A 27469-nucleotide genomic window follows, 5' to 3' on the forward strand; every position below is an offset into this window, starting at 1 on the left:
ACTACCCACAGGATCACCATGGGGACAACCAAGGATACACCGATATGGAGGCTGATATGCCTGGCACTACTGATCAAATCAACACAAACAGGTTGGTAGAATATTTATTAATTTGCCTGAATCAGAAACTATTCTTATTATTACTATAATATAATTATTCTACATTTTTAAAAGTCTGACAAATCTGTAAAATCTACATATTATTTCATAAATCAGACTGATTGTTAATTACAAATAGTAAATATTCAGGACAACGCCAAATGATTACGATTATTGACACTCAGCAGGTCGATAGGTTTTAAAAGCTGTAACCACAAGTGTAGTATGATTAGGTCACTTTCAGATTTGATAACATACACTATATATTTTATGTAAAATCTCATTATGTAAAAAAAAAAAAATGCATTAGCTATTCAGAAATGTACCAACACACAGAAAAGTGATTACATGAATTATACATGCATTTTAAACAATTTGACAGTAGGCATACAGTAGCAGTCATATGATCATATGATTACATTATTAATTTAAATGTTCACCCTATTTCTGTTCCTTATACACATTTGTTTATGAGATTGTTTCTGTCTAAATTTGAAAATGTTACACATTTGTGGTGAAAAATCAGAAACTTTGCAGAAATCGTTATAATTTGTGATTGTTATCATGAGTGGTTGTAGCATAGTTTATAGTGATATAAATACATAAAGCACTCCCCACAATGGGTGTGTTCAATAAAAATGTTGATTGGGAATGAAAACAAGAACAGAATACAGACAAAAACTCAAATGTATATCGTTAAAATATCAGTTGTGGTAAGTATGTCTGATATTACTCAAATAATACTGACAGGAAACATTTGATGCCTAAATATGTAAACTAGGAACTGAACTGTCATCGGAATTCACTGTGTTTAGTTTAGACAGCAGATGACACTTGATTGAGGAATCTTCAGGCCTGTTGCATGTGTCGGATGACCTGTCAGCCAGGGCTGACTATTCCAAATGTTTTGACCCCACCTACGCAATTCATAGAACATCAAAGTAGTTCAGGCACAGAAGACCCTGAAACATTGATTTTACAATTGTTATCCCCTTGCAGCTGTTTGAATCAATTGTCAAGTGAAATTAAGTGCCACATTAACCATGCAGCTTTTGGTAAACTAGGGGCTCGATTCAATCCCTATTGTCGTACTTGAAATTTGAAGGTAATTTCCGATTGCGCTGACATATGCAGTGTTTACCATGAACGCAAACTCTGCGAACGCAGGAACATTCCCATTAAAATGCCATTGCATGATAGGGCTTAACTTTGGCGATACGGATTTAATGGAGCCTTAGGTTCGCCATAAATATTGAATGGGTCACATCATGCCTCAAATGTCCCTTCGTCTGGACATACTGCTGTGCAAATCAAATACACTTCTAAAAGTGCAATGCAACAATCTAAATCTGCAATTATTGAATTCTATCTGGAATGTTCATATAATATTGTAAAATACTCATGAATTGCTTTTATTTCAGTGAGCCCCACAACAAGTGTAACAATCATCCCGACAATGATCACAACGATACCCACACTTTCAGGTAAATGACTGACAGAATGCACAATGAATAAATGACTGGGTATCCATCAATAAGCTAAGAAGGAACTGACATTTGTTTTTCTTGTCCCTCAGGAGTGAATGCCTCACACAATGACCAGGTCTGCAGCACATGGGGTAACTACCATTTCAAGACCTTCGACGGGGACTTTTTCCAGCTCCCCTCCACCTGCAACCATGTTGTGACCTCACTGTGTAAGAGCAGCTATGAGGCTTTCAACATCCAGATGAGGCGGCAGGTGGTGGACAACCAGCCCACCATTAGCAAGATCACCATGAAGCTGGATGGTGTAGTGGTGGAGCTATCCAAGGGAGTTGTTGTGGTCAATGGGCAGACGTGAGTTTCCCTGTCATTTGACTGATTCGCCATTCTGCAAGCACCTCTCTTGAGGATTTTGTGCTACATTCTGGAATTTAATAAACATTACAATCATAATGTATAGGATGACCTTTAAACATCTTCTTCCTCCTGAAGGGTGACCCTGCCGTTCAGCTTGTCTGGAGTCAGCATCGTGAAGACTACATCCAATGTGAAGGTCGTAGCCAAACTGGGGCTGGTTGCTGTTTGGAACAAGGATGACTCCCTAATGGTAAAATACCTGCTTCTCAAATTTTACTCTTCAATGGTTGATTAGTTAATAATGTTACATTTGTCTGTAGATTAAAAGCATAGCATCTTTGCCTTCAATGGCAATGATCAGCAGTTGATCGTGATGGGGGAGACACCTGTTTTTTGCTGCACCTTGTTGGCTGAAGCACTGTCTACTCCCCTCCTAAAATATTAACATTGAAAGGCAGAATTACCTGAAGAACGAGGATGAATTAAACAGGATATGGGAAGATGTATACGCTATACACACACAGGCTAATGTTCCAATGTTTATTTGATGAAGTGTTTGCAAATATTTGTAGATTTGAATTACATTTTCTGTCACTCCCCAATACAAAGACTTTCATAAGAAGACTTTAATACAAAGAATTTAATACAAATAAAGAGTATTAACATGGAGGATAGCCAAGACTGAACATGTGAATGGTGCTGAACAGGATGAGATTTTGTGAACAAAACAAATTGTATCTGGTCATTCTGCAGATTGAAATGAACGAGAAGTACAGAAACCAGACCTGCGGACTGTGTGGTGACTTCAATGAAGTCCAAACATACAACGAGTTCATCATCAATGGTAAAATAATTTCTGAAAATGCCAAAACTGAAATGTAACTACATTACATACTGTAGGTGGAAAATCTAATTGTCAATGTTTGTGCTGTTGCAGGTGGGGAACTCTCTAGCTCTGACTATGGAAACCTCTGGAAACTGGATGGCCCGCTGGAAGTCTGTGAGGAGCCTATGCTAACTTCTGTGGAGAGTTGTGGAGATGAGGTATTCCAATTCAAACCACAGAAGAAGAATACGAAACAATGTTAATAGAAGTTAGAAATAGCAATTAATCCATGTGATCCAACAAATGTTTTCTATATGGTAACCTTTTGTGGTTTGTCTCTATTTGTAGGAATTTTGTCAGCAGCTACTCTCCAGTGCAGCTTTCAGTAGCTGCGCTAATTATTTGGACATGGACTCCTTCATCAAGACCTGCCTTGCAGACCTGTGCCACTGTGATAACAGCACCAACTCCTTCTGCCTGTGCAACACCATCTCAGAGTACTCCCGTCAGTGTGTTCACGCAGGGGGGAAGCCCCAGCAATGGAGGACTGAACAGTTCTGCTGTAAGCATGCATATACTCTTCAACATGACCAGCAAACACTAAACGATCATGTTCACAATCTATTTTAAGGAAACAGTTAATCACAATGTTTATTTTCTCAGATAAGACATGCCCCTACAACATGGAGTACCAGGAGTGTGGAAGCCCCTGTGTTGACACCTGCTCCAACCCAGAGGCCAGACAGTTGTGTGAAGACCACTGTACAGACGGCTGCTTCTGTCCTCTAGGTACCACATAGGTTCAACTCTGTTGTACAAGTTAACCTTAAGCACATCATGAAAACACCACACCTTTTACCCATTATGCCTTTTATGTCAACGTGTGCAGAAGTCTTTGATAATGAAATAAGTAAATATTGGATGTTTCTCTCAGTTACTTTCTCGAGTCAGTGAAGTTCTCTGTGTAAAGAACATTAGAATAATTTAAATCTACTGAATTCTGCCTGATCTCTCACCAAATAGGTACTGTTTTTGATGATGTCAGCAACAGTGGCTGTATTCCATTGAGCGAATGCCTTTGTGTCCACAATGGACAAGTATACAAATCTGGAGAATCTTACACCAGCAACTGTAAAGAATGGTAGGCCAAGTACATCATCTGATTTAAACATCACATATCCCATGCCTCATTTCCATGAATCATGCAAAAATCTACATTGTGATTATAGAAACTATATCATAAATATTTATAAAATACTGTATGAATGCAGTTGTGATATGAGCCTGTAAATGTTCCCTTTAGCAAATGTGCTGGTGGTCAGTGGGCCTGTACAGACAAAGACTGTCCTGGGACCTGCTCTGTGGAGGGAGGATCCCACATCAACACCTATGATGGGAAAGCCTACACCTTCCATGGGGACTGCTCTTACATTCTGACCAAGGTCAGTTCATGTGGTGCAGTATAGCAAAGCAATAGATGCAAGTAGAAACTCTTGATACGTTTACAGTGCAAACTAAGGTGAAAAGGTGAGGTAAAATAGCTTTTCCTGAAGCCATATGTTGACATAGAAATGGGTCCAAACGAGTCACTCTCGTTACATGTTTTTGCCTTCAAACTCATGCTCGTTTTCTTTCAGCAATGCAATGGAACTGAATTCACCGTGCTGGGAGACATTGTGAAATGTGGGTTGACTGACACTCAGACCTGTATGAGGGCTGTTACCCTAGCCCTCTCCAGCAGATCCACTGTAAGACAACTCTCCAAATATGTTTCAGAGAAAATAACAGAATGACCTGTCAACCTTTTTCCAAACCAAATCACTTCTTGAAGATAATTATACTGGCTTGCAAATAAATGTCCCTAAAACTTTTTGACTACACACACAATAAACTTCTTAAAATTGCCCTGATTTGGCAAATATTGCCAGGCTGTTTGCAATCTTTTAAAATGCTCATGCATGGTAATGTTTGTGTCTCGAGGGGATTGTTCAATAAACATATATGAACCAATTAGATTTTTTTTGAATCCATTATCTTATCTAATTCACAGGTGATCCGAGTCCAGTCATGTGGAAGTGTTTTTGTAAATCAGATTCTTTCTCAGCTCCCACTCAATACAGGTGAGACAATCCATTGGAATGCCAAATTAAATTGTAGTGTGGATCAGTGTATGAACTCCATATCATTTATATTCACTAGATGAAGCCTTAATGATGTCCATCTATTTATTTCATGGATTGCAGCTGAAGTGACCGTCTTCAAGCCCTCCTCATTCTACATTGTTATACAGACAACTCTTGGAGTTCAACTTCAGATCCAGCTTTCACCAGTTATGCAGATCTACATAACTGCCATCTCATCCTACAAAGGAACAACCTGTGGTATGCTTCAGATTCATCCATCAGTTTCATACCTTTTTCTTCGGTATCTCTATTCATAAACATCTAATAACATCATATGGCTTCAATTATATTCCACAGGCCTTTGCGGAAACTACAATGACGTTCAGGCAGATGAGTTCAGAGTCATCAGTGGATTGGTGGAGGGCACAGCTGTAGCTTTTGCCAACACATGGAAAACCATGGCCAGCTGTCCTGATGTCAAGACTAGCTTTGAAAACCCCTGCAGTTTGAGCATCGAAAATGGTACATATTTATTAAGCCTACGGATTAATCACTATTTGAATGATTATAACAAAGTTATATAAGATAGTATATGCTTATGTTGATATTATGATTGTCTTTTTCACAGAGAAATATGCCCAGCACTGGTGTTCCATGTTATCGGATCCTAAAGGAGTGTTCTCCCCTTGCCATTCTGAAATAAGACCAGACACCTACAAAACCGTAAGTTAGTTAAGAAGGATACAATCATAAAGTAAAACCATTAAACTGTTATGTGATGAGTTTATAGTCTTGACACACTTTGACTCTTTTTCCAACAGAACTGCATGTATGACAGCTGTAACTGTGAGAAGAGTGAGGACTGCATGTGTGCTGCCGTCTCCTCTTATGTCCACGCGTGTGCTGCCAAGGGTATCCAGCTCAGTGGCTGGAGAGACACTATCTGCAGTGAGTAGACAGCACGGCACCATGGAGACCTCTCGCAATGTGTCATTATAATGAGTGCTGAAAATTGATTAGAATAGAATGATTTTACTGAAACAACAACAGTAGTTACTAAATACAAATAACCTGAAAACTGCACAAATACAAAGATATAAGGAAATCAATATCTTGCTAATACTACTCATATCTAATGACTTTTCTCAGATAAATTCGCCACCTGTCCCAGTCAAACAGTTTATACCTACAACATGACCAGCTGTGGACGCAGCTGCCGCTCACTGAGCATGACAGACCAATCTTGCCAGGTGAAGTTTGTTCTGGTGGACGGCTGTGGCTGTGCAGAGGGCACCTACATGGACGAGGCTGCCAAGTGTGTTGCCCCCACCAACTGTCCCTGCTATGACAAGGGCTCGGTGGTCCCTGCAGGAGAGACTATCAGCAGAGACGGTGCCACCTGGTAGGAACCTCCCTCATACATATAAAGACAGCAGGAGACAGCAGGAGCGGTAGAGATACTCTCAATGATTGGCTATGAAAGGCCAACTGACATTTATTCCTGAGGTGCTGAGTTGTTGCACCCTCGACAACTACTGTGATTATTATTATTATTTATGAACATTTGAACATCTTGGCCATGTTCTGTTATAATCTCCACCCGGCACAGCCAGAAGAGGACTGGCCACCCCTCATAGCCTGGTTCCTCTCTAGGTTTCTTACTAGGTTTTGTCCTTTCTAGGGAGTTTTTCCTAGCCACAGTGCTTCTACACCTGTATTGCTTGCTGTTTGGGGTTATAGGCTGTGTTTCTGTACAGCACTTCGATATATCAGCTGATGTAAGAAGGGCTATATAAATACATTTGATTTGATTTGATACATATAAAGCTAAGAGACCAAAATAAATACAAGTACAAATGAAACTTCATGGATATATTCAAAACTGTGTATTAAATCATGTCATAATGATATTTGCTGTTAATTTGATTATCTTACTATCTATAACTATTAATACTGTAACTATATTACAGTACTTGCAGACAAGGGACACTGAGTTGCACTGGGGGAGCAAGACAATTTAGTAAGTTTATGATCTTTGCTTTCAATTTATTAATTTAATTGATCAATTCATTTATAAAAAATATGGCTTAATATGATTTAACCCTTTACATGCATCCTTCACAAAACAGGTACATTTGAAATGAACCAAGAGGATTCAAGCAATTCATGTAAGACAATGTGATTAATTATGATGAATGTGGATATTTCTGGATATATGACAATTATATTCTGCTTGTTTGAGAATTGAAAATAGTTTTTTTTACTTGTATTCTCATATATCCCCAGTATGCACACTGCCAATGGTTTTCTTCAACTGCTCAAATGCACCTCCAGGAGTTTCAGGTTCAGAGTGTCAGAAGAGCTGCAAAACTCTGGACATGACCTGTGTGAGTCCCCCATTCACTCTAAATGGGATTGTCACATATTGTCACTATTATACTGAGTTTTGTGTTGACTGAACAAAAACTTTTGAGAATCTCAATTATGTCAAATACCCACCCCCCTCCTCCCCCGGTGTACAAAAACATCGTCCATATCTCTTTAATTTGCCATGACTTATGTGTGCACTTTGTTCAATCCCTTTAGATCAGCACAGAGTGCACATCAGGGTGTATGTGCCCCACTGGACTGGTGTCTGATGGGAACGGAGACTGCATCAAGGAGGAACTTTGTCCTTGTTCTCACAATGGAGCTACTTACCAAGCTGGAGAGACCCTTAAGGTTGACTGCAATACATGGTATGCCTGTTTTGTGTTTTACAACTCAGGGGGAGAAAACATAAAGAACACAGACTTACAAATAATGAAAAAAATGTCAGGCAATTTTTATGACATTATGTGTGTGTTGTTCACAGTACTTGCAAGGACAGTCAATGGCAGTGTACCACACATCTTTGTGATGGAGTTTGTGCAATTTACGGAGAGGGTCACTATATCACCTTTGATGAGAAAAGGTTCAACTTTAATGGAAACTGTGAATACACTCTCATTCAGGTTTGTGTCTCTTTATTTGGTAGAATTGTATCAGCATTGAAAGTGTGAATTTTAAACATATTAAGAATATTTTCCTTTCGCACAGGACTACTGTGGCAATACTAATGGCAGTGGCAGCTTCAGAGTTCTCACTGAGAACGTTCCTTGTGGAACTAAAGGCACCACCTGCTCCAAGACCATCAAGCTCTTCCTGGGGGTAATGAGCAACTTGACTTCACACAATACTGTACATTCCATCCCTCGTGTAAAGAACAATCAACAAATCATCAATCAAACATCAAGTTGAGATCCGATTTTAGACCAAGTTATGTATGAATACATATTTCTCTATTACAGACCAGTGAGCTCATATTGGCAGATGGGACCGCTCAAGTTGTCAGGAGTACTCCACAAGAGCAGTTTCCTAAACAGATCAGCCTTCTGGGGAATTATCTGGTTATTGAAGTCAAAAGTGGTCTAATCCTCATGTGGGACAAGAAGACCAGTCTCTTTATCAAGCTTAGCCCACAATACCAGGTACATTAAAATACTCTGATGAAGAAATGAATTCAGTATTCAGTCAAAACTGATATTACCAAGACTTTTGTAGAACCCTGCCAAATCAATCATTTTCATTCATGATCTCTTTTCTTCAGGGGCAAGTGTGTGGTCTGTGTGGAAACTATGATGGCAACGCAAACAATGACTTCACCACTAGAGCCCAGGCGACAGTTGTTGATCCGGTGGAATTTGGAAACAGCTGGAAAGTTTCATCAAGCTGCCCAAGTGTATCCGCTGTAGTGCACCCATGTGCCTCCAACCCGTACAGAGCGTCTTGGGCCCAGAAACAGTGCAGCATCATTAAGAGTGATGTCTTCGCAGCCTGCCAGAACCAGGTATGGATATATTCAACTTGGATACACTACTAGTAAGATATGTGGATTTGTCTTTTGTGGACTAAGAAATGTACTTCACCATGCAACTTCTGTATATCTTACAACACATTGCTGTGCTTTCAAGGTGGACCCCTCTCCTTACTACGATGCTTGTGTGAGAGACTCATGTGCTTGTGACAGTGGTGGAGACTGTGAGTGCTTCTGTACCGCTGTGGCAGCTTATGCAAAGGCCTGCAATGAAGCTGGAGCCTGCGTAGCCTGGAGAACCCCTCGAATTTGCCGTAAGTTTCTTCACAATCAACATTAAATGTGATTTTCAACTACATTACAGAACTTGTCAATTCATTACTGGACCAGGTTGACACATTATCATATTGGACAGTTGATCATGAAAAGGGATCATTATTCTAGTTCAATTAATGAACTATTTTTTGCCCATCATATTTTGTCCACCACAAACAGCACTGTTCTGTGATTACTACAACCCCACTGGAGAATGTGAGTGGCACTACAAGGCATGTGGAGCTCAGTGTATGAAGACCTGCAGAAACCCTTCCGGAGACTGTTCTACTTTAATTCCAGCATTGGAAGGTAGGGATATGATCATCTAACACATATTTTGTCTCACGTGGATATGACTTCTGAATATCAATTGTAATTGAAACTGACCCCAACAATGGTTATAAATATACATGCTGTGTGTCTGAGCAGCCTCAGGCTACATTTACACTGACTACTGTTATCCTTAACAAGACTTGACCTTTTGTAACCTCTTGGCTATTGTGCTTATTACAGGCTGCTATCCTAACTGTCCTGTGGCACAACCTTACTTCAATGAGGAGACAATGAAGTGTGTGGAGAGGGAACAATGTGGCTGTTATGACTATGAAGGAAACCAGTACACCAATGGACAGAATCTTCCGGCACAAAACTGTGAAACATGGTATGTTAAAATCATTCAATTCACAGTAACTGTGCTATTTCAGAGCATATTTTGAATGTTCTAACTGTGAAAGTATTAGGTTTTCTGTATTGTGTAAATTTTAGGGAAGAGGGTGGTAAAGGGGTTTGTCTAAGATGGGAAGGTCATGCTAGTTTTTCCATAGTGATGCCAATTATGGCTATATGGCAATCTGAAAACTTGCCTTGCTCCCCATACATTTCACAACTTACAGTACTTTATTACCAAGCCCTGACTAGTTATACCTCTATGATAATAATTTGAACAAAACATTTATGTCTATATCATTTGAAACTGTGAATAATTAAAACATGTAAATCATTGTTCTTCTTTTAAAGCACCTGCACAATGACTGGAGTGAGTTGTAGTTATAATGTAAATGGTAAGGATGACATCATCAAATAAAAGTAAAGTATTTAGCAATGACCAAAGCAACATTGATTGAATCTAATTTAAAATACTTTTTTTTATTGCAGATTGTACATGCTTGTATAATGGTAAACAACAGCCATATGGAGCAACCCTCTACAATACAACAGATGGGATTGGTAACTGCATAGTTGCTGTTTGCGCCGTGAACGGAACCATTACCAGGAACATTTCCCCTTGTCAAGTGACCACAACTCCAGTACCAACCACAACTTCCCCTCTGACCACAACAACAACACGGGCCTCTACGACAACGCTAAAGCCCACAACTGTCTTCCACTTCTCAACACCTGGTAAGCACAGAAACTCTTGAATGATTAAAGGGCAGCCCAATTTTTGCTAAATAGCATACTGGTAAATGGAAATCTTGATGGAACCTAATAGCAATTTGTATGTAAGATGGTAGTAGAGGTCTTCTCGGGTCCAAAACGGTGTTCGGGTCCAGGTGGACCTGGACCCGAACAGACCTGAGGACAATCAGACCCAAACACGAATGGACCCGACGACAACCAGACCTAGACCCGACCCATACCCTAACTGGTCCAGGTCTAGACCAGACCTGATTGGACCCGAGTGACAAAATAATTATATTTATCAGCCAAGATGCTCCTCTGGTTAATTTGTATATTTTGTATATTTTGTCTAGGCCTTCTATAAGTCAATAAATTCACCATATTAGCGTAAAATAAATATGGTACAAGCTATGCAGAGCTGTGGTCGGGTCTATTCAGGTCCACTCAGGTCAATCAGCATTAAGACCAATGACAATCAAACATGACTCGGCCCGGACCAGAAGGAAAAGTTCGAATTTTGGACCCGTACCAGCTCGGGCCCCTGGTGGAGTCTGGGGTATTCGGGTTCGGGTGGACCCTACTGTAGGTGGTAGTGATGAGCTTAATTCATGTTGACGATATGTTCAAATTGAATATGAATGATAAGTATTGTAAATACGAGCTATTTGGTAAATTAAAATGTTATCATTCTAGCCAAGTTAACTAAAGATACATCTTTTTCAAAAACAGAACCAACATCTACTTCAACTTGGTCTTCCACAACAATGGAGATGACCCCTAAAATCACCACAAGTTCATCATTAAATCCTTCAACTACATCATCAGGACCAAGTACAGTCACAATTCCAAAACCGACAACTGTAACTACAACAACTATGGTACCCTCAACAAGTGGAGAAGTAGCTACATCGACCACGGCCGAAACGTCAACAAAGGAAGAAACCACAAATGAGACGATCACATCTACAAAGCCACCTAAAGTAGTCACCACTGGTATCGCAACAACGACATCACATGTCACCAGAACACCTTCAGTGACTATGATTGAGTCAATTACAAAAACACTTCCTCACCTAACAGGTACATTGTGGCCTTTAACATCAACAACAAATCCCTTAACAACAACAGAATCAGTCATCACAGGTGGAATATTGACAACAGAGCCTCACTCCCAAATTACCAATCCAACTACATCCGGGATATTCACACACACCACAGCATCATCATCTACAACTGAAAATGTTGAAGCCTCTACCTCAACATCACAGCCCTCAACTTCAATCACAACTACAAATGCACCCACAACAACTGCAGAGGTAACTACATATACTACCACTGAAAGTTCAACACAGCCGCATAAAATTGTCACCGCTGGTCCAACAACCACTTCCACCACAGTAATTGTTGAAACCTCTACCTCAACATCACAGCCCACATCAACAGGTGAAGAAACAACAGGGCCAGTTGGCATTACTTCCAATCCAATGACTTCAACCACAACAACAAAGGCACCCACCACAAATGCAGAGGAAATTACACCTACCACAGGTGGAACTACAACAGTTGAAGGATCCACAACAGAGACCATTCCATCTACATCCACAGTGCCACCTAAAGGAGTCACCACTGGCCCAACAACCACTTCTACCACCGTAAGTGTTGAAACCTCTACCTCAACACCACAGCCCACATCAACAGGTGAAGAAACAACAGGGCCAGTTGGCATTACTTCCAATCCCACGACTTCAACCACGACAACTGCAGAGGTAATTACACCTACCACAGGTGGAACTACAACAGTTGAAGGATCCACAACGGAAACCATTCCATCTACATCCACAGTGCCACCTAAAGGAGTCACCACTGGCCCAACAACCACTTCCACCACCGTAAGTGTTGAAACCTCTACCTCAACACCACAGCCCACATCAACAGGTGAAGAAACAACAGGGCCAGTTGGCATTACTTCCATTCCCACGACTTCAACCACAACAACTGCAGAGGTAATTACACCTACCACAGGTGGAACTACAACAGTTGAAGAAACCACAACGGAGACCATTCCATCTACATCCACAGTGCCACCTAAAGGAGTCACCACTGGCCCAACAACCACTTCCACCACCGTAAGTGTTGAAACCTCTACCTCAACACCACAGGCCACATCAACAGGTGAAGAAACAACAGGGCCAGTTGGCATTACTTCCATTCCCACGACTTCAACCACGACAACTGCAGAGGTAATTACACCTACCACAGGTGGAACTACAACAGTTGAAGGATCCACAACGGAGACCATTCCATCTACATCCACAGTGCCACCTAAAGGAGTCACCACTGGCCCAACAACCACTTCCACCACCGTAAGTGTTGAAACCTCTACCTCAACACCACAGCCCACATCAACAGGTGAAGAAACAACAGGGCCAGTTGGCATTACTTCCATTCCCACGACTTCAACCACAACAACTGCAGAGGTAATTACACCTACCACAGGTGGAACTACAACAGTTGAAGGATCCACAACAGAGACCATTCCATCTACATCCACAGTGCCCCCTAAAGGAGTCACCACTGGCCCAACAACCACTTCCACCACCGTAAGTGTTGAAACCTCTACCTCAACACCACAGCCCACATCAACAGGTGAAGAAACAACAGGGCCAGTTGGCATTACTTCCATTCCCACGACTTCAACCACAACAACAGCAGAGGTAATTACACCTACCACAGGTTTAACTACAACAGTTGAAGAAACCACAACGGAGACCATTCCATCTACATCCACAGTGCCACCTAAAGAAGTCACCACTGGCCCAACAACCACTTCCACCAGCGTAAGTGTTGAAACCTCTACCTCAACACCACAGCCCACATCAACAGGTGAAGAAACAACAGGGCCAGTTGGCATTACTTCCAATCCCACGACTTCAACCACAACAACAGCAGAGGTAATTACACCTACCACAGGTGGAACTACAACAGTTGAAGAAACCACAACGGAGACCATTCCATCTACATCCACAGTGCCACCTAAAGAAGTCACCACTGGCCCAACAACCACTTCCACCACCGTAAGTGTTGAAACCTCTACCACAACACCACAGCCCACATCAACAGGTGAAGAAACAACAGGGCCAGTTGGCATTACTTCCATTCCCACGACTTCAACCACAACAACAGCAGAGGTAATTACACCTACCACAGGTTTAACTACAACAGTTGAAGAAACCACAACGGAGACCATTCCATCTACATCCACAGTGCCACCTAAAGAAGTCACCACTGGCCCAACAACCACTTCCACCACCGTAAGTGTTGAAACCTCTAGCTCAACACCACAGCCCACATCAACAGGTGAAGAAACAACAGGGCCAGTTGGCATTACTTCCAATCCCACGACTTCAACCACAACAACTGCAGAGGTAATTACACCTACCACAGGTGGAACTACAACAGTTGAAGAAACCACAACGGAGACCATTCCATCTACATCCACAGTGCCACCTAAAGGAGTCACCAATGGCCCAACAACCACTTCCACCACCGTAAGTGTTGAAGCCTCTACCTCAACACCACAGCCCACATCAACAGGTGAAGAAACAACAGGGCCAGTTGGCATTACTTCCATTCCCACGACTTCAACCACAACAACTGCAGAGGTAATTACACCTACCACAGGTTTAACTACAACAGTTGAAGAAACCACAACGGAGACCATTCCATCTACATCCACAGTGCCACCTAAAGAAGTCACCACTGGCCCAACAACCACTTCCACCACCGTAAGTGTTGAAACCTCTAGCTCAACTCCACAGCCCACATCAACAGGTGAAGAAACAACAGGGCCAGTTGGCATTACTTCCAATCCCACGACTTCAACCACAACAACTGCAGAGGTAATTACACCTACCACAGGTGGAACTACAACAGTTGAAGAAACCACAACGGAGACCATTCCATCTACATCCACAGTGCCACCTAAAGGAGTCACCAATGGCCCAACAACCACTTCCACCACCGTAAGTGTTGAAACCTCTACCTCAACACCACAGCCCACATCAACAGTTGAAGAAACAACAGGGCCAGTTGGCATTACTTCCATTCCCACGACTTCAACCACAACAACTGCAGAGGTAATTACACCTACCACAGGTGGAACTACAACAGTTGAAGAAACCACAACGGAGATCATTCCATCTACATCCACAGTGCCACCTAAAGAAGTCACCACTGGCCCAACAACCACTTCCACCACCGTAAGTGTTGAAACCTCTACCTCAACACCACAGCCCACATCAACAGGTGAAGAAACAACAGGGCCAGTTGGCATTACATCCAATCCCACAACTTCAACCACAACAACTGCAGAGGTAATTACACCTACCACAGGTGGAACAACAACAGTTGAAGGATCCACAACAGAGACCATTCCATCTACATCCACAGTGCCCCCTAAAGGAGTCACCACTGGCCCAACAACCAGTTCCACCACCGTAAGTGTTGAAACTTCTAGCTCAACACCACAGCCCACATCAACAGGTGAAGAAACAACAGGGCCAGTTGGCATTACTTCCAATCCCACGACTTCAACCACAACAACTGCAGAGGTAATTACACCTACCACAGGTGGAACTACAACAGTTGAAGAAACCACAACGGAGACCATTCCATCTACATCCACAGTGCCACCTAAAGAAGTCACCACTGGCCCAACAACCACTTCCACCACCGTAAGTGTTGAAACCTCTACCTCAACACCACAGCCCACATCAACAGGTGAAGAAACAACAGGGCCAGTTGGCATGACTTCCAATCCAACGACTTCAACCACAACAACTGCAGAGGTAATTACACCTACCACAGGTGGAACAACAACAGTTGAAGGATCCACAACAGAGACCATTCCATCTACATCCACAGTGCCCCCTAAAGGAGTCACCACTGGCCCAACAACCACTTCCACCACCGTAAGTGTTGAAACCTCTACCTCAACACCACAGCCCACATCAACAGGTGAAGAAACAACAGGGCCAGTTGGCATTACTTCCAATCCCACGACTTCAACCACAACAACTGCAGAGGTAATTACACCTACCACAGGTGGAACTACAACAGTTGAAGAAACCACAACGGAGACCATTCCATCTACATCCATAGTGCCCCCTAAAGGAGTCACCACTGGCCCAACAACCAGTTCCACCACCGTAAGTGTTGAAACCTCTACCTCAACACCACAGCCCACATCAACAGGTGAAGAAACAACAGGGCCAGTTGGCATTACTTCCAATCCCACGACTTCAACCACAACAACTGCAGAGGTAATTACACCTACCACAGGTGGAACTACAACAGTTGAAGAAACCACAACGGAGACCATTCCATCTACATCCACAGTGCCACCTAAAGAAGTCACCACTGGCCCAACAACCACTTCCACCACCGTAAGTGTTGAAACCTCTAGCTCAACTCCACAGCCCACATCAACAGGTGAAGAAACAACAGGGCCAGTTGGCATTACTTCCAATCCCACGACTTCAACCACAACAACTGCAGAGGTAATTACACCTACCACAGGTGGAACTACAACAGTTGAAGAAACCACAACGGAGACCATTCCATCTACATCCACAGTGCCACCTAAAGGAGTCACCAATGGCCCAACAACCACTTCCACCACCGTAAGTGTTGAAACCTCTACCTCAACACCACAGCCCACATCAACAGGTGAAGAAACAACAGGGCCAGTTGGCATTACTTCCAATCCCACGACTTCAACCACAACAACTGCAGAGGTAATTACACCTACCACAGGTGGAACTACAACAGTTGAAGAAACCACAACGGAGACCATTCCATCTACATCCACAGTGCCACCTAAAGAAGTCACCACTGGCCCAACAACCACTTCCACCACCGTAAGTGTTGAAACCTCTACCTCAACACCACAGCCCACATCAACAGGTGAAGAAACAACAGGGCCAGTTGGCATTACTTCCAATCCAACGACTTCAACCACAACAACTGCAGAGGTAATTACACCTACCACAGGTGGAACAACAACAGTTGAAGGATCCACAACAGAGACCATTCCATCTACATCCACAGTGCCCCCTAAAGGAGTCACCACTGGCCCAACAACCAGTTCCACCACCGTAAGTGTTGAAACTTCTAGCTCAACACCACAGCCCACATCAACAGGTGAAGAAACAACAGGGCCAGTTGGCATTACTTCCAATCCCACGACTTCAACCACAACAACTGCAGAGGTAATTACACCTACCACAGGTGGAACTACAACAGTTGAAGAAACCACAACGGAGACCATTCCATCTACATCCACAGTGCCACCTAAAGAAGTCACCACTGGCCCAACAACCACTTCCACCACCGTAAGTGTTGAAACCTCTACCTCAACACCACAGCCCACATCAACAGGTGAAGAAACAACAGGGCCAGTTGGCATGACTTCCAATCCAACGACTTCAACCACAACAACTGCAGAGGTAATTACACCTACCACAGGTGGAACAACAACAGTTGAAGGATCCACAACAGAGACCATTCCATCTACATCCACAGTGCCCCCTAAAGGAGTCACCACTGGCCCAACAACCACTTCCACCACCGTAAGTGTTGAAACCTCTACCTCAACACCACAGCCCACATCAACAGGTGAAGAAACAACAGGGCCAGTTGGCATTACTTCCAATCCCACGACTTCAACCACAACAACTGCAGAGGTAATTACACCTACCACAGGTGGAACTACAACAGTTGAAGAAACCACAACGGAGACCATTCCATCTACATCCATAGTGCCCCCTAAAGGAGTCACCACTGGCCCAACAACCAGTTCCACCACCGTAAGTGTTGAAACCTCTACCTCAACACCACAGCCCACATCAACAGGTGAAGAAACAACAGGGCCAGTTGGCATTACTTCCAATCCCACGACTTCAACCACAACAACTGCAGAGGTAATTACACCTACCACAGGTGGAACTACAACAGTTGAAGAAACCACAACGGAGACCATTCCATCTACATCCACAGTGCCACCTAAAGAAGTCACCACTGGCCCAACAACCACTTCCACCACCGTAAGTGTTGAAACCTCTAGCTCAACTCCACAGCCCACATCAACAGGTGAAGAAACAACAGGGCCAGTTGGCATTACTTCCAATCCCACGACTTCAACCACAACAACTGCAGAGGTAATTACACCTACCACAGGTGGAACTACAACAGTTGAAGAAACCACAACGGAGACCATTCCATCTACATCCACAGTGCCACCTAAAGGAGTCACCAATGGCCCAACAACCACTTCCACCACCGTAAGTGTTGAAACCTCTACCTCAACACCACAGCCCACATCAACAGGTGAAGAAACAACAGGGCCAGTTGGCATTACTTCCAATCCCACGACTTCAACCACAACAACTGCAGAGGTAATTACACCTACCACAGGTGGAACTACAACAGTTGAAGAAACCACAACGGAGACCATTCCATCTACATCCACAGTGCCACCTAAAGAAGTCACCACTGGCCCAACAACCACTTCCACCACCGTAAGTGTTGAAACCTCTACCTCAACACCACAGCCCACATCAACAGGTGGAGAAACAACAGGGCCAGTTGGCATTACTTCCAATCCAACGACTTCAACCACAACAACTGCAGAGGTAATTACACCTACCACAGGTGGAACAACAACAGTTGAAGGATCCACAACAGAGACCATTCCATCTACATCCACAGTGCCCCCTAAAGGAGTCACCACTGGCCCAACAACCAGTTCCACCACCGTAAGTGTTGAAACCTCTACCTCAACACCACAGCCCACATCAACAGGTGAAGAAACAACAGGGCCAGTTGGCATTACTTCCAATCCCACGACTTCAACCACAACAACTGCAGAGGTAATTACACCTACCACAGGTGGAACTACAACAGTTGAAGAAACCACAACGGAGACCATTCCATCTACATCCACAGTGCCCCCTAAAGGAGTCACCACTGGCCCAACAACCACTTCCACCACCGTAAGTGTTGAAACCTCTACCTCAACACCACAGCCCACATCAACAGGTGAAGAAACAACAGGGCCAGTTGGCATTACTTCCATTCCCACGACTTCAACCACAACAACAGCAGAGGTAATTACACCTACCACAGGTTTAACTACAACAGTTGAAGAAACCACAACGGAGACCATTCCATCTACATCCACAGTGCCCCCTAAAGGAGTCACCACTGGCCCAACAACCACTTCCACCACCGTAAGTGTTGAAACCTCTACCTCAACACCACAGCCCACATCAACAGGTGAAGAAACAACAGGGCCAGTTGGCATTACTTCCAATCCAACGACTTCAACCACAACAACTGCAGAGGTAATTACACCTACCACAGGTGGAACAACAACAGTTGAAGGAGCCACAACAGAGACCATTCCATCTACATCCACAGTGCCCCCTAAAGGAGTCACCACTGGCCCAACAACCAGTTCCACCACCGTAAGTGTTGAAACCTCTACCTCAACACCACAGCCCACATCAACAGGTGAAGAAACAACAGGGCCAGTTGGCATTACTTCCAATCCCACGACTTCAACCACAACAACTGCAGAGGTAATTACACCTACCACAGGTGGAACTACAACAGTTGAAGAAACCACAACGGAGACCATTCCATCTACATCCACAGTGCCCCCTAAAGGAGTCACCACTGGCCCAACAACCACTTCCACCACCGTAAGTGTTGAAACCTCTACCTCAACACCACAGCCCACATCAACAGGTGAAGAAACAACAGGGCCAGTTGGCATTACTTCCATTCCCACGACTTCAACCACAACAACAGCAGAGGTAATTACACCTACCACAGGTTTAACTACAACAGTTGAAGAAACCACAACGGAGACCATTCCATCTACATCCACAGTGCCCCCTAAAGGAGTCACCACTGGCCCAACAACCAGTTCCACCACCGTAAGTGTTGAAACCTCTAGCTCAACACCACAGCCCACATCAACAGGTGAAGAAACAACAGGGCCAGTTGGCATTACTTCCAATCCCACGACTTCAACCACAACAACTGCAGAGGTAATTACACCTACCACAGGTGGAACTACAACAGTTGAAGGATCCACAACAGAGACCATTCCATCTACATCCACAGTGCCCCCTAAAGGAGTCACCACTGGCACAACAACCACTTCCACCACCGTAAGTGTTGAAACCTCTACCTCAACACCACAGCCCACATCAACAGGTGAAGAAACAACAGGGCCAGTTGGCATTACTTCCATTCCCACGACTTCAACCACAACAACTGCAGAGGTAATTACACCTACCACAGGTGGAACTACAACAGTTGAAGAAATCACAACGGAGTCCATTCCATCTACATCCACAGTGCCACCTAAAGGAGTCACCACTGGCCCAACAACCACTTCCACCACCGTAAGTGTTGAAACCTCTACCTCAACACCACAGCCCACATCAACAGTTGAAGAAACAACAGGGCCAGTTGGCATTACTTCCAATCCCACGACTTCAACCACAACAACTGCAGAGGTAATTACACCTACCACAGGTGGAACTACAACAGTTGAAGAAACCACAACGGAGACCATTCCATCTACATCCACAGTGCCCCCTAAAGGAGTCACCACTGGCCCAACAACCACTTCCACCACCGTAAGTGTTGAAACCTCTACCTCAACACCACAGCCCACATCAACAGGTGAAGAAACAACAGGGCCAGTTGGCATTACTTCCATTCCCACGACTTCAACCACAACAACAGCAGAGGTAATTACACCTACCACAGGTTTAACTACAACAGTTGAAGAAACCACAACGGAGACCATTCCATCTACATCCACAGTGCCCCCTAAAGGAGTCACCACTGGCCCAACAACCAGTTCCACCAGCGTAAGTGTTGAAACCTCTACCTCAACACCACAGCCCACATCAACAGGTGAAGAAACAACAGGGCCAGTTGGCATTACTTCCAATCCCACGACTTCAACCACAACAACAGCAGAGGTAATTACACCTACCACAGGTGGAACTACAACAGTTGAAGAAACCACAACGGAGACCATTCCATCTACATCCACAGTGCCACCTAAAGAAGTCACCACTGGCCCAACAACCACTTCCACCACCGTAAGTGTTGAAACCTCTAGCTCATCTCCACCTCCCACATCAACAGGTGAAGAAACAACAGGGCCAGTTGGCATTACTTCCATTCCCACGACTTCAACCACAACAACAGCAGAGGTAATTACACCTACCACAGGTGGAACTACAACAGTTGAAGAAACCACAACAGAGACCATTCCATCTACATCCACAGTGCCACCTAAAGAAGTCACCACTGGCCCAACAACCACTTCCACCACCGTAAGTGTTGAAACCTCTACCTCAACACCACAGCCCACATCAACAGGTGAAGAAACAACAGGGCCAGTTGGCATTACATCCAATCCCACAACTTCAACCACAACAACTGCAGAGGTAATTACACCTACCACAGGTGGAACAACAACAGTTGAAGGATCCACAACAGAGACCATTCCATCTACATCCACAGTGCCCCCTAAAGGAGTCACCACTGGCCCAACAACCAGTTCCACCACCGTAAGTGTTGAAACCTCTACCTCAACACCACAGCCCACATCAACAGGTGAAGAAACAACAGGGCCAGTTGGCATTACTTCCAATCCCACGACTTCAACCACAACAACTGCAGAGGTAATTACACCTACCACAGGTGGAACTACAACAGTTGAAGAAACCACAACGGAGACCATTCCATCTACATCCACAGTGCCCCCTAAAGGAGTCACCACTGGCCCAACAACCACTTCCACCACCGTAAGTGTTGAAACCTCTACCTCAACACCACAGCCCACATCAACAGGTGAAGAAACAACAGGGCCAGTTGGCATTACTTCCATTCCCACGACTTCAACCACAACAACAGCAGAGGTAATTACACCTACCACAGGTTTAACTACAACAGTTGAAGAAACCACAACGGAGACCATTCCATCTACATCCACAGTGCCCCCTAAAGGAGTCACCACTGGCCCAACAACCAGTTCCACCACCGTAAGTGTTGAAACCTCTAGCTCAACACCACAGCCCACATCAACAGGTGAAGAAACAACAGGGCCAGTTGGCATTACTTCCAATCCCACGACTTCAACCACAACAACTGCAGAGGTAATTACACCTACCACAGGTGGAACTACAACAGTTGAAGAAACCACAACGGAGACCATTCCATCTACATCCACAGTGCCACCTAAAGAAGTCACCACTGGCCCAACAACCACTTCCACCACCGTAAGTGTTGAAACCTCTACCTCAACACCACAGCCCACATCAACAGGTGAAGAAACAACAGGGCCAGTTGGCATTACTTCCAATCCAACGACTTCAACCACAACAACTGCAGAGGTAATTACACCTACCACAGGTGGAACAACAACAGTTGAAGGATCCACAACAGAGACCATTCCATCTACATCCACAGTGCCCCCTAAAGGAGTCACCACTGGCACAACAACCAGTTCCACCACCGTAAGTGTTGAAACCTCTACCTCAACACCACAGCCCACATCAACAGGTGAAGAAACAACAGGGCCAGTTGGCATTACTTCCAATCCCACGACTTCAACCACAACAACTGCAGAGGTAATTACACCTACCACAGGTGGAACTACAACAGTTGAAGAAACCACAACGGAGACCATTCCATCTACATCCACAGTGCCCCCTAAAGGAGTCACCACTGGCCCAACAACCACTTCCACCACCGTAAGTGTTGAAACCTCTACCTCAACACCACAGCCCACATCAACAGGTGAAGAAACAACAGGGCCAGTTGGCATTACTTCCATTCCCACGACTTCAACCACAACAACAGCAGAGGTAATTACACCTACCACAGGTTTAACTACAACAGTTGAAGAAACCACAACGGAGACCATTCCATCTACATCCACAGTGCCCCCTAAAGGAGTCACCACTGGCCCAACAACCAGTTCCACCACCGTAAGTGTTGAAACCTCTAGCTCAACACCACAGCCCACATCAACAGGTGAAGAAACAACAGGGCCAGTTGGCATTACTTCCAATCCCACGACTTCAACCACAACAACTGCAGAGGTAATTACACCTACCACAGGTGGAACTACAACAGTTGAAGGATCCACAACAGAGACCATTCCATCTACATCCACAGTGCCCCCTAAAGGAGTCACCACTGGCACAACAACCACTTCCACCACCGTAAGTGTTGAAACCTCTACCTCAACACCACAGCCCACATCAACAGGTGAAGAAACAACAGGGCCAGTTGGCATTACTTCCAATCCCACGACTTCAACCACAACAACTGCAGAGGTAATTACACCTACCACAGGTGGAACTACAACAGTTGAAGAAACCACAACGGAGACCATTCCATCTACATCCACAGTGCCCCCTAAAGAAGTCACCACTGGCCCAACAACCACTTCCACCACCGTAAGTGTTGAAACCTCTACCTCAACACCACAGCCCACATCAACAGGTGAAGAAACAACAGGGCCAGTTGGCATTACTTCCATTCCCACGACTTCAACCACAACAACAGCAGAGGTAATTACACCTACCACAGGTTTAACTACAACAGTTGAAGAAACCACAACGGAGACCATTCCATCTACATCCACAGTGCCCCCTAAAGGAGTCACCACTGGCCCAACAACCAGTTCCACCAGCGTAAGTGTTGAAACCTCTACCTCAACACCACAGCCCACATCAACAGGTGAAGAAACAACAGGGCCAGTTGGCATTACTTCCAATCCCACGACTTCAACCACAACAACAGCAGAGGTAATTACACCTACCACAGGTGGAACTACAACAGTTGAAGAAACCACAACGGAGACCATTCCATCTACATCCACAGTGCCACCTAAAGAAGTCACCACTGGCCCAACAACCACTTCCACCACCGTAAGTGTTGAAACCTCTAGCTCATCTCCACCTCCCACATCAACAGGTGAAGAAACAACAGGGCCAGTTGGCATTACTTCCATTCCCACGACTTCAACCACAACAACAGCAGAGGTAATTACACCTACCACAGGTGGAACTACAACAGTTGAAGAAACCACAACAGAGACCATTCCATCTACATCCACAGTGCCACCTAAAGAAGTCACCACTGGCCCAACAACCACTTCCACCACCGTAAGTGTTGAAACCTCTACCTCAACACCACAGCCCACATCAACAGGTGAAGAAACAACAGGGCCAGTTGGCATTACATCCAATCCCACAACTTCAACCACAACAACTGCAGAGGTAATTACACCTACCACAGGTGGAACAACAACAGTTGAAGGATCCACAACAGAGACCATTCCATCTACATCCACAGTGCCCCCTAAAGGAGTCACCACTGGCCCAACAACCAGTTCCACCACCGTAAGTGTTGAAACCTCTACCTCAACACCACAGCCCACATCAACAGGTGAAGAAACAACAGGGCCAGTTGGCATTACTTCCAATCCCACGACTTCAACCACAACAACTGCAGAGGTAATTACACCTACCACAGGTGGAACTACAACAGTTGAAGAAACCACAACGGAGACCATTCCATCTACATCCACAGTGCCCCCTAAAGGAGTCACCACTGGCCCAACAACCACTTCCACCACCGTAAGTGTTGAAACCTCTACCTCAACACCACAGCCCACATCAACAGGTGAAGAAACAACAGGGCCAGTTGGCATTACTTCCATTCCCACGACTTCAACCACAACAACAGCAGAGGTAATTACACCTACCACAGGTTTAACTACAACAGTTGAAGAAACCACAACGGAGACCATTCCATCTACATCCACAGTGCCCCCTAAAGGAGTCACCACTGGCCCAACAACCAGTTCCACCACCGTAAGTGTTGAAACCTCTAGCTCAACACCACAGCCCACATCAACAGGTGAAGAAACAACAGGGCCAGTTGGCATTACTTCCAATCCCACGACTTCAACCACAACAACTGCAGAGGTAATTACACCTACCACAGGTGGAACTACAACAGTTGAAGAAACCACAACGGAGACCATTCCATCTACATCCACAGTGCCACCTAAAGAAGTCACCACTGGCCCAACAACCACTTCCACCACCGTAAGTGTTGAAACCTCTACCTCAACACCACAGCCCACATCAACAGGTGAAGAAACAACAGGGCCAGTTGGCATTACTTCCAATCCAACGACTTCAACCACAACAACTGCAGAGGTAATTACACCTACCACAGGTGGAACAACAACAGTTGAAGGATCCACAACAGAGACCATTCCATCTACATCCACAGTGCCCCCTAAAGGAGTCACCACTGGCCCAACAACCACTTCCACCACCGTAAGTGTTGAAACCTCTACCTCAACACCACAGCCCACATCAACAGGTGAAGAAACAACAGGGCCAGTTGGCATTACTTCCATTCCCACGACTTCAACCACAACAACTGCAGAGGTAATTACACCTACCACAGGTGGAACTACAACAGTTGAAGAAATCACAACGGAGTCCATTCCATCTACATCCACAGTGCCACCTAAAGGAGTCACCACTGGCCCAACAACCACTTCCACCACCGTAAGTGTTGAAACCTCTACCTCAACACCACAGCCCACATCAACAGGTGAAGAAACAACAGGGCCAGTTGGCATTACTTCCAATCCCACGACTTCAACCACAACAACTGCAGAGGTAATTACACCTACCACAGGTGGAACTACAACAGTTGAAGAAACCACAACGGAGACCATTCCATCTACATCCACAGTGCCCCCTAAAGGAGTCACCACTGGCCCAACAACCACTTCCACCACCGTAAGTGTTGAAACCTCTACCTCAACACCACAGCCCACATCAACAGGTGAAGAAACAACAGGGCCAGTTGGCATTACTTCCATTCCCACGACTTCAACCACAACAACAGCAGAGGTAATTACACCTACCACAGGTTTAACTACAACAGTTGAAGAAACCACAACGGAGACCATTCCATCTACATCCACAGTGCCCCCTAAAGGAGTCACCACTGGCCCAACAACCAGTTCCACCACCGTAAGTGTTGAAACCTCTAGCTCAACACCACAGCCCACATCAACAGGTGAAGAAACAACAGGGCCAGTTGGCATTACTTCCAATCCCACGACTTCAACCACAACAACTGCAGAGGTAATTACACCTACCACAGGTGGAACTACAACAGTTGAAGAAACCACAACGGAGACCATTCCATCTACATCCACAGTGCCACCTAAAGAAGTCACCACTGGCCCAACAACCACTTCCACCACCGTAAGTGTTGAAACCTCTACCTCAACACCACAGCCCACATCAACAGGTGAAGAAACAACAGGGCCAGTTGGCATTACTTCCAATCCAACGACTTCAACCACAACAACTGCAGAGGTAATTACACCTACCACAGGTGGAACAACAACAGTTGAAGGATCCACAACAGAGACCATTCCATCTACATCCACAGTGCCCCCTAAAGGAGTCACCACTGGCCCAACAACCACTTCCACCACCGTAAGTGTTGAAACCTCTACCTCAACACCACAGCCCACATCAACAGGTGAAGAAACAACAGGGCCAGTTGGCATTACTTCCATTCCCACGACTTCAACCACAACAACAGCAGAGGTAATTACACCTACCACAGGTGGAACTACAACAGTTGAAGAAACCACAACGGAGACAATTCCATCTACATCCACAGTGCCACCTAAAGGAGTCACCACTGGCCCAACAACCACTTCCACCACCGTAAGTGTTGAAACCTCTACCTCAACACCACAGCCCACATCAACAGGTGAAGAAACAACAGGGCCAGTTGGCATTACTTCCAATCCCACAACTTCAACCACAACAACTGCAGAGGTAATTACACCTACCACAGGTGGAACTACAACAGTTGAAGAAACCACAACTGAGACAAGTCCATCTACATCCACAAAGCCACCAAAAGAAGTCACCACCGGCCCAACTACATCGTCTACAACTTATATAATTGTAACTTCAAGTTCAACATCACAGCCTTCAGCAACAAGTACAGAAACAACAGAGCCAGTTGTCATCACAGGCCCATTAGCAACAACAAGAACTCCTTCAGCATCGCCACAAGTGATTATTACACCAACATCACAAGCAGTCACCACCAGCCAGTGCATTTGCAATGTTAATGGGACACAGTATCTACCAGGTAACATGGTATAAATGTCATTCAGACAATCAAAATAACTTACATTTCACTAATCTTTCAATTAACTTTCATTTGCAAAATGAAATGTTCTAACACTTGCCTTTCTCAACAATCAGGGAACCTAGTGTATAATGTGACCGATGCTTCAGGGTGGTGCTTCACGGCCTACTGCAAAGCAACGTGCCAAGTTGAAGTGGAATCAAATCCATGTCCTTCCTCTACACCACCCACTGTTTCTCCCACAACGTCCGAAGAGACCATGACCACACCACCAACAACTCAATCCTCCCCAGACTGCACTAGCGTTCAGCCACCAAGAAAGGTATTTTTAATATGGTTTTTAATAATAAAATGGGTGAATGGGTATATTTGTCTTTGTGGTATAATGCTTGTATGTTCAACTCTGTGTGTGCATGTTTGAGTAATTGCTTTCCCTTATCAAATCAATGGCAGAATGGAGAATCTTGGCAGCTGAATAGCTGTACCACAGCAATTTGCCAGGACAGCATTGTTGTCCAGCTACCAGTAAAATGCAAGCCAGTGGAGCCACTACAGTGTGAGAATGGCCGTCCACCTGTCAAGGTCTATGATTCAACTGGATGCTGCTTTACATATGACTGTGAATGTAAGTGACAACATACAACCCAACAATCTGAATGAAAATAAGACATTATTGCTCATTAGTTTTCAGTGTCCTCTGTCAATAGCTTTGATTATTATC

General features: G+C 44.6%; 1 protein-coding gene across 1 annotated transcript in view; it reads left to right on the forward strand.

Annotated features, from left to right (window-relative positions):
* Window positions 1-27469, forward strand: part of LOC139575284 (mucin-5B-like) — a 32474-nt gene continuing 5005 nt past the window's right edge. Inside the window, exons 1-36 of the mRNA XM_071400242.1 lie at window positions 1-91; window positions 1521-1583; window positions 1676-1937; window positions 2076-2190; window positions 2694-2784; window positions 2878-2984; window positions 3115-3328; window positions 3430-3555; window positions 3790-3907; window positions 4070-4208; window positions 4404-4514; window positions 4817-4886; window positions 5010-5147; window positions 5247-5411; window positions 5518-5612; window positions 5711-5837; window positions 6039-6291; window positions 6860-6912; window positions 7170-7276; window positions 7476-7627; window positions 7744-7882; window positions 7968-8078; window positions 8219-8398; window positions 8518-8757; window positions 8882-9038; window positions 9220-9348; window positions 9553-9700; window positions 10057-10100; window positions 10195-10418; window positions 11757-12849; window positions 14416-16167; window positions 16786-18537; window positions 18862-20150; window positions 21369-26748; window positions 26865-27070; window positions 27202-27373. Of these exons, the coding sequence (XP_071256343.1) occupies window positions 19-91; window positions 1521-1583; window positions 1676-1937; window positions 2076-2190; window positions 2694-2784; window positions 2878-2984; window positions 3115-3328; window positions 3430-3555; window positions 3790-3907; window positions 4070-4208; window positions 4404-4514; window positions 4817-4886; window positions 5010-5147; window positions 5247-5411; window positions 5518-5612; window positions 5711-5837; window positions 6039-6291; window positions 6860-6912; window positions 7170-7276; window positions 7476-7627; window positions 7744-7882; window positions 7968-8078; window positions 8219-8398; window positions 8518-8757; window positions 8882-9038; window positions 9220-9348; window positions 9553-9700; window positions 10057-10100; window positions 10195-10418; window positions 11757-12849; window positions 14416-16167; window positions 16786-18537; window positions 18862-20150; window positions 21369-26748; window positions 26865-27070; window positions 27202-27373 (15595 nt within the window). The 5' untranslated portion in view covers window positions 1-18. The remainder of the gene's footprint in view (window positions 92-1520; window positions 1584-1675; window positions 1938-2075; window positions 2191-2693; window positions 2785-2877; window positions 2985-3114; window positions 3329-3429; window positions 3556-3789; window positions 3908-4069; window positions 4209-4403; window positions 4515-4816; window positions 4887-5009; window positions 5148-5246; window positions 5412-5517; window positions 5613-5710; window positions 5838-6038; window positions 6292-6859; window positions 6913-7169; window positions 7277-7475; window positions 7628-7743; window positions 7883-7967; window positions 8079-8218; window positions 8399-8517; window positions 8758-8881; window positions 9039-9219; window positions 9349-9552; window positions 9701-10056; window positions 10101-10194; window positions 10419-11756; window positions 12850-14415; window positions 16168-16785; window positions 18538-18861; window positions 20151-21368; window positions 26749-26864; window positions 27071-27201; window positions 27374-27469) is intronic.

This window comes from Salvelinus alpinus, chromosome 5 (genome assembly GCF_045679555.1).
Source record: "Salvelinus alpinus chromosome 5, SLU_Salpinus.1, whole genome shotgun sequence".
NCBI classification, from domain to species: Eukaryota; Metazoa; Chordata; class Actinopteri; order Salmoniformes; family Salmonidae; genus Salvelinus; species Salvelinus alpinus.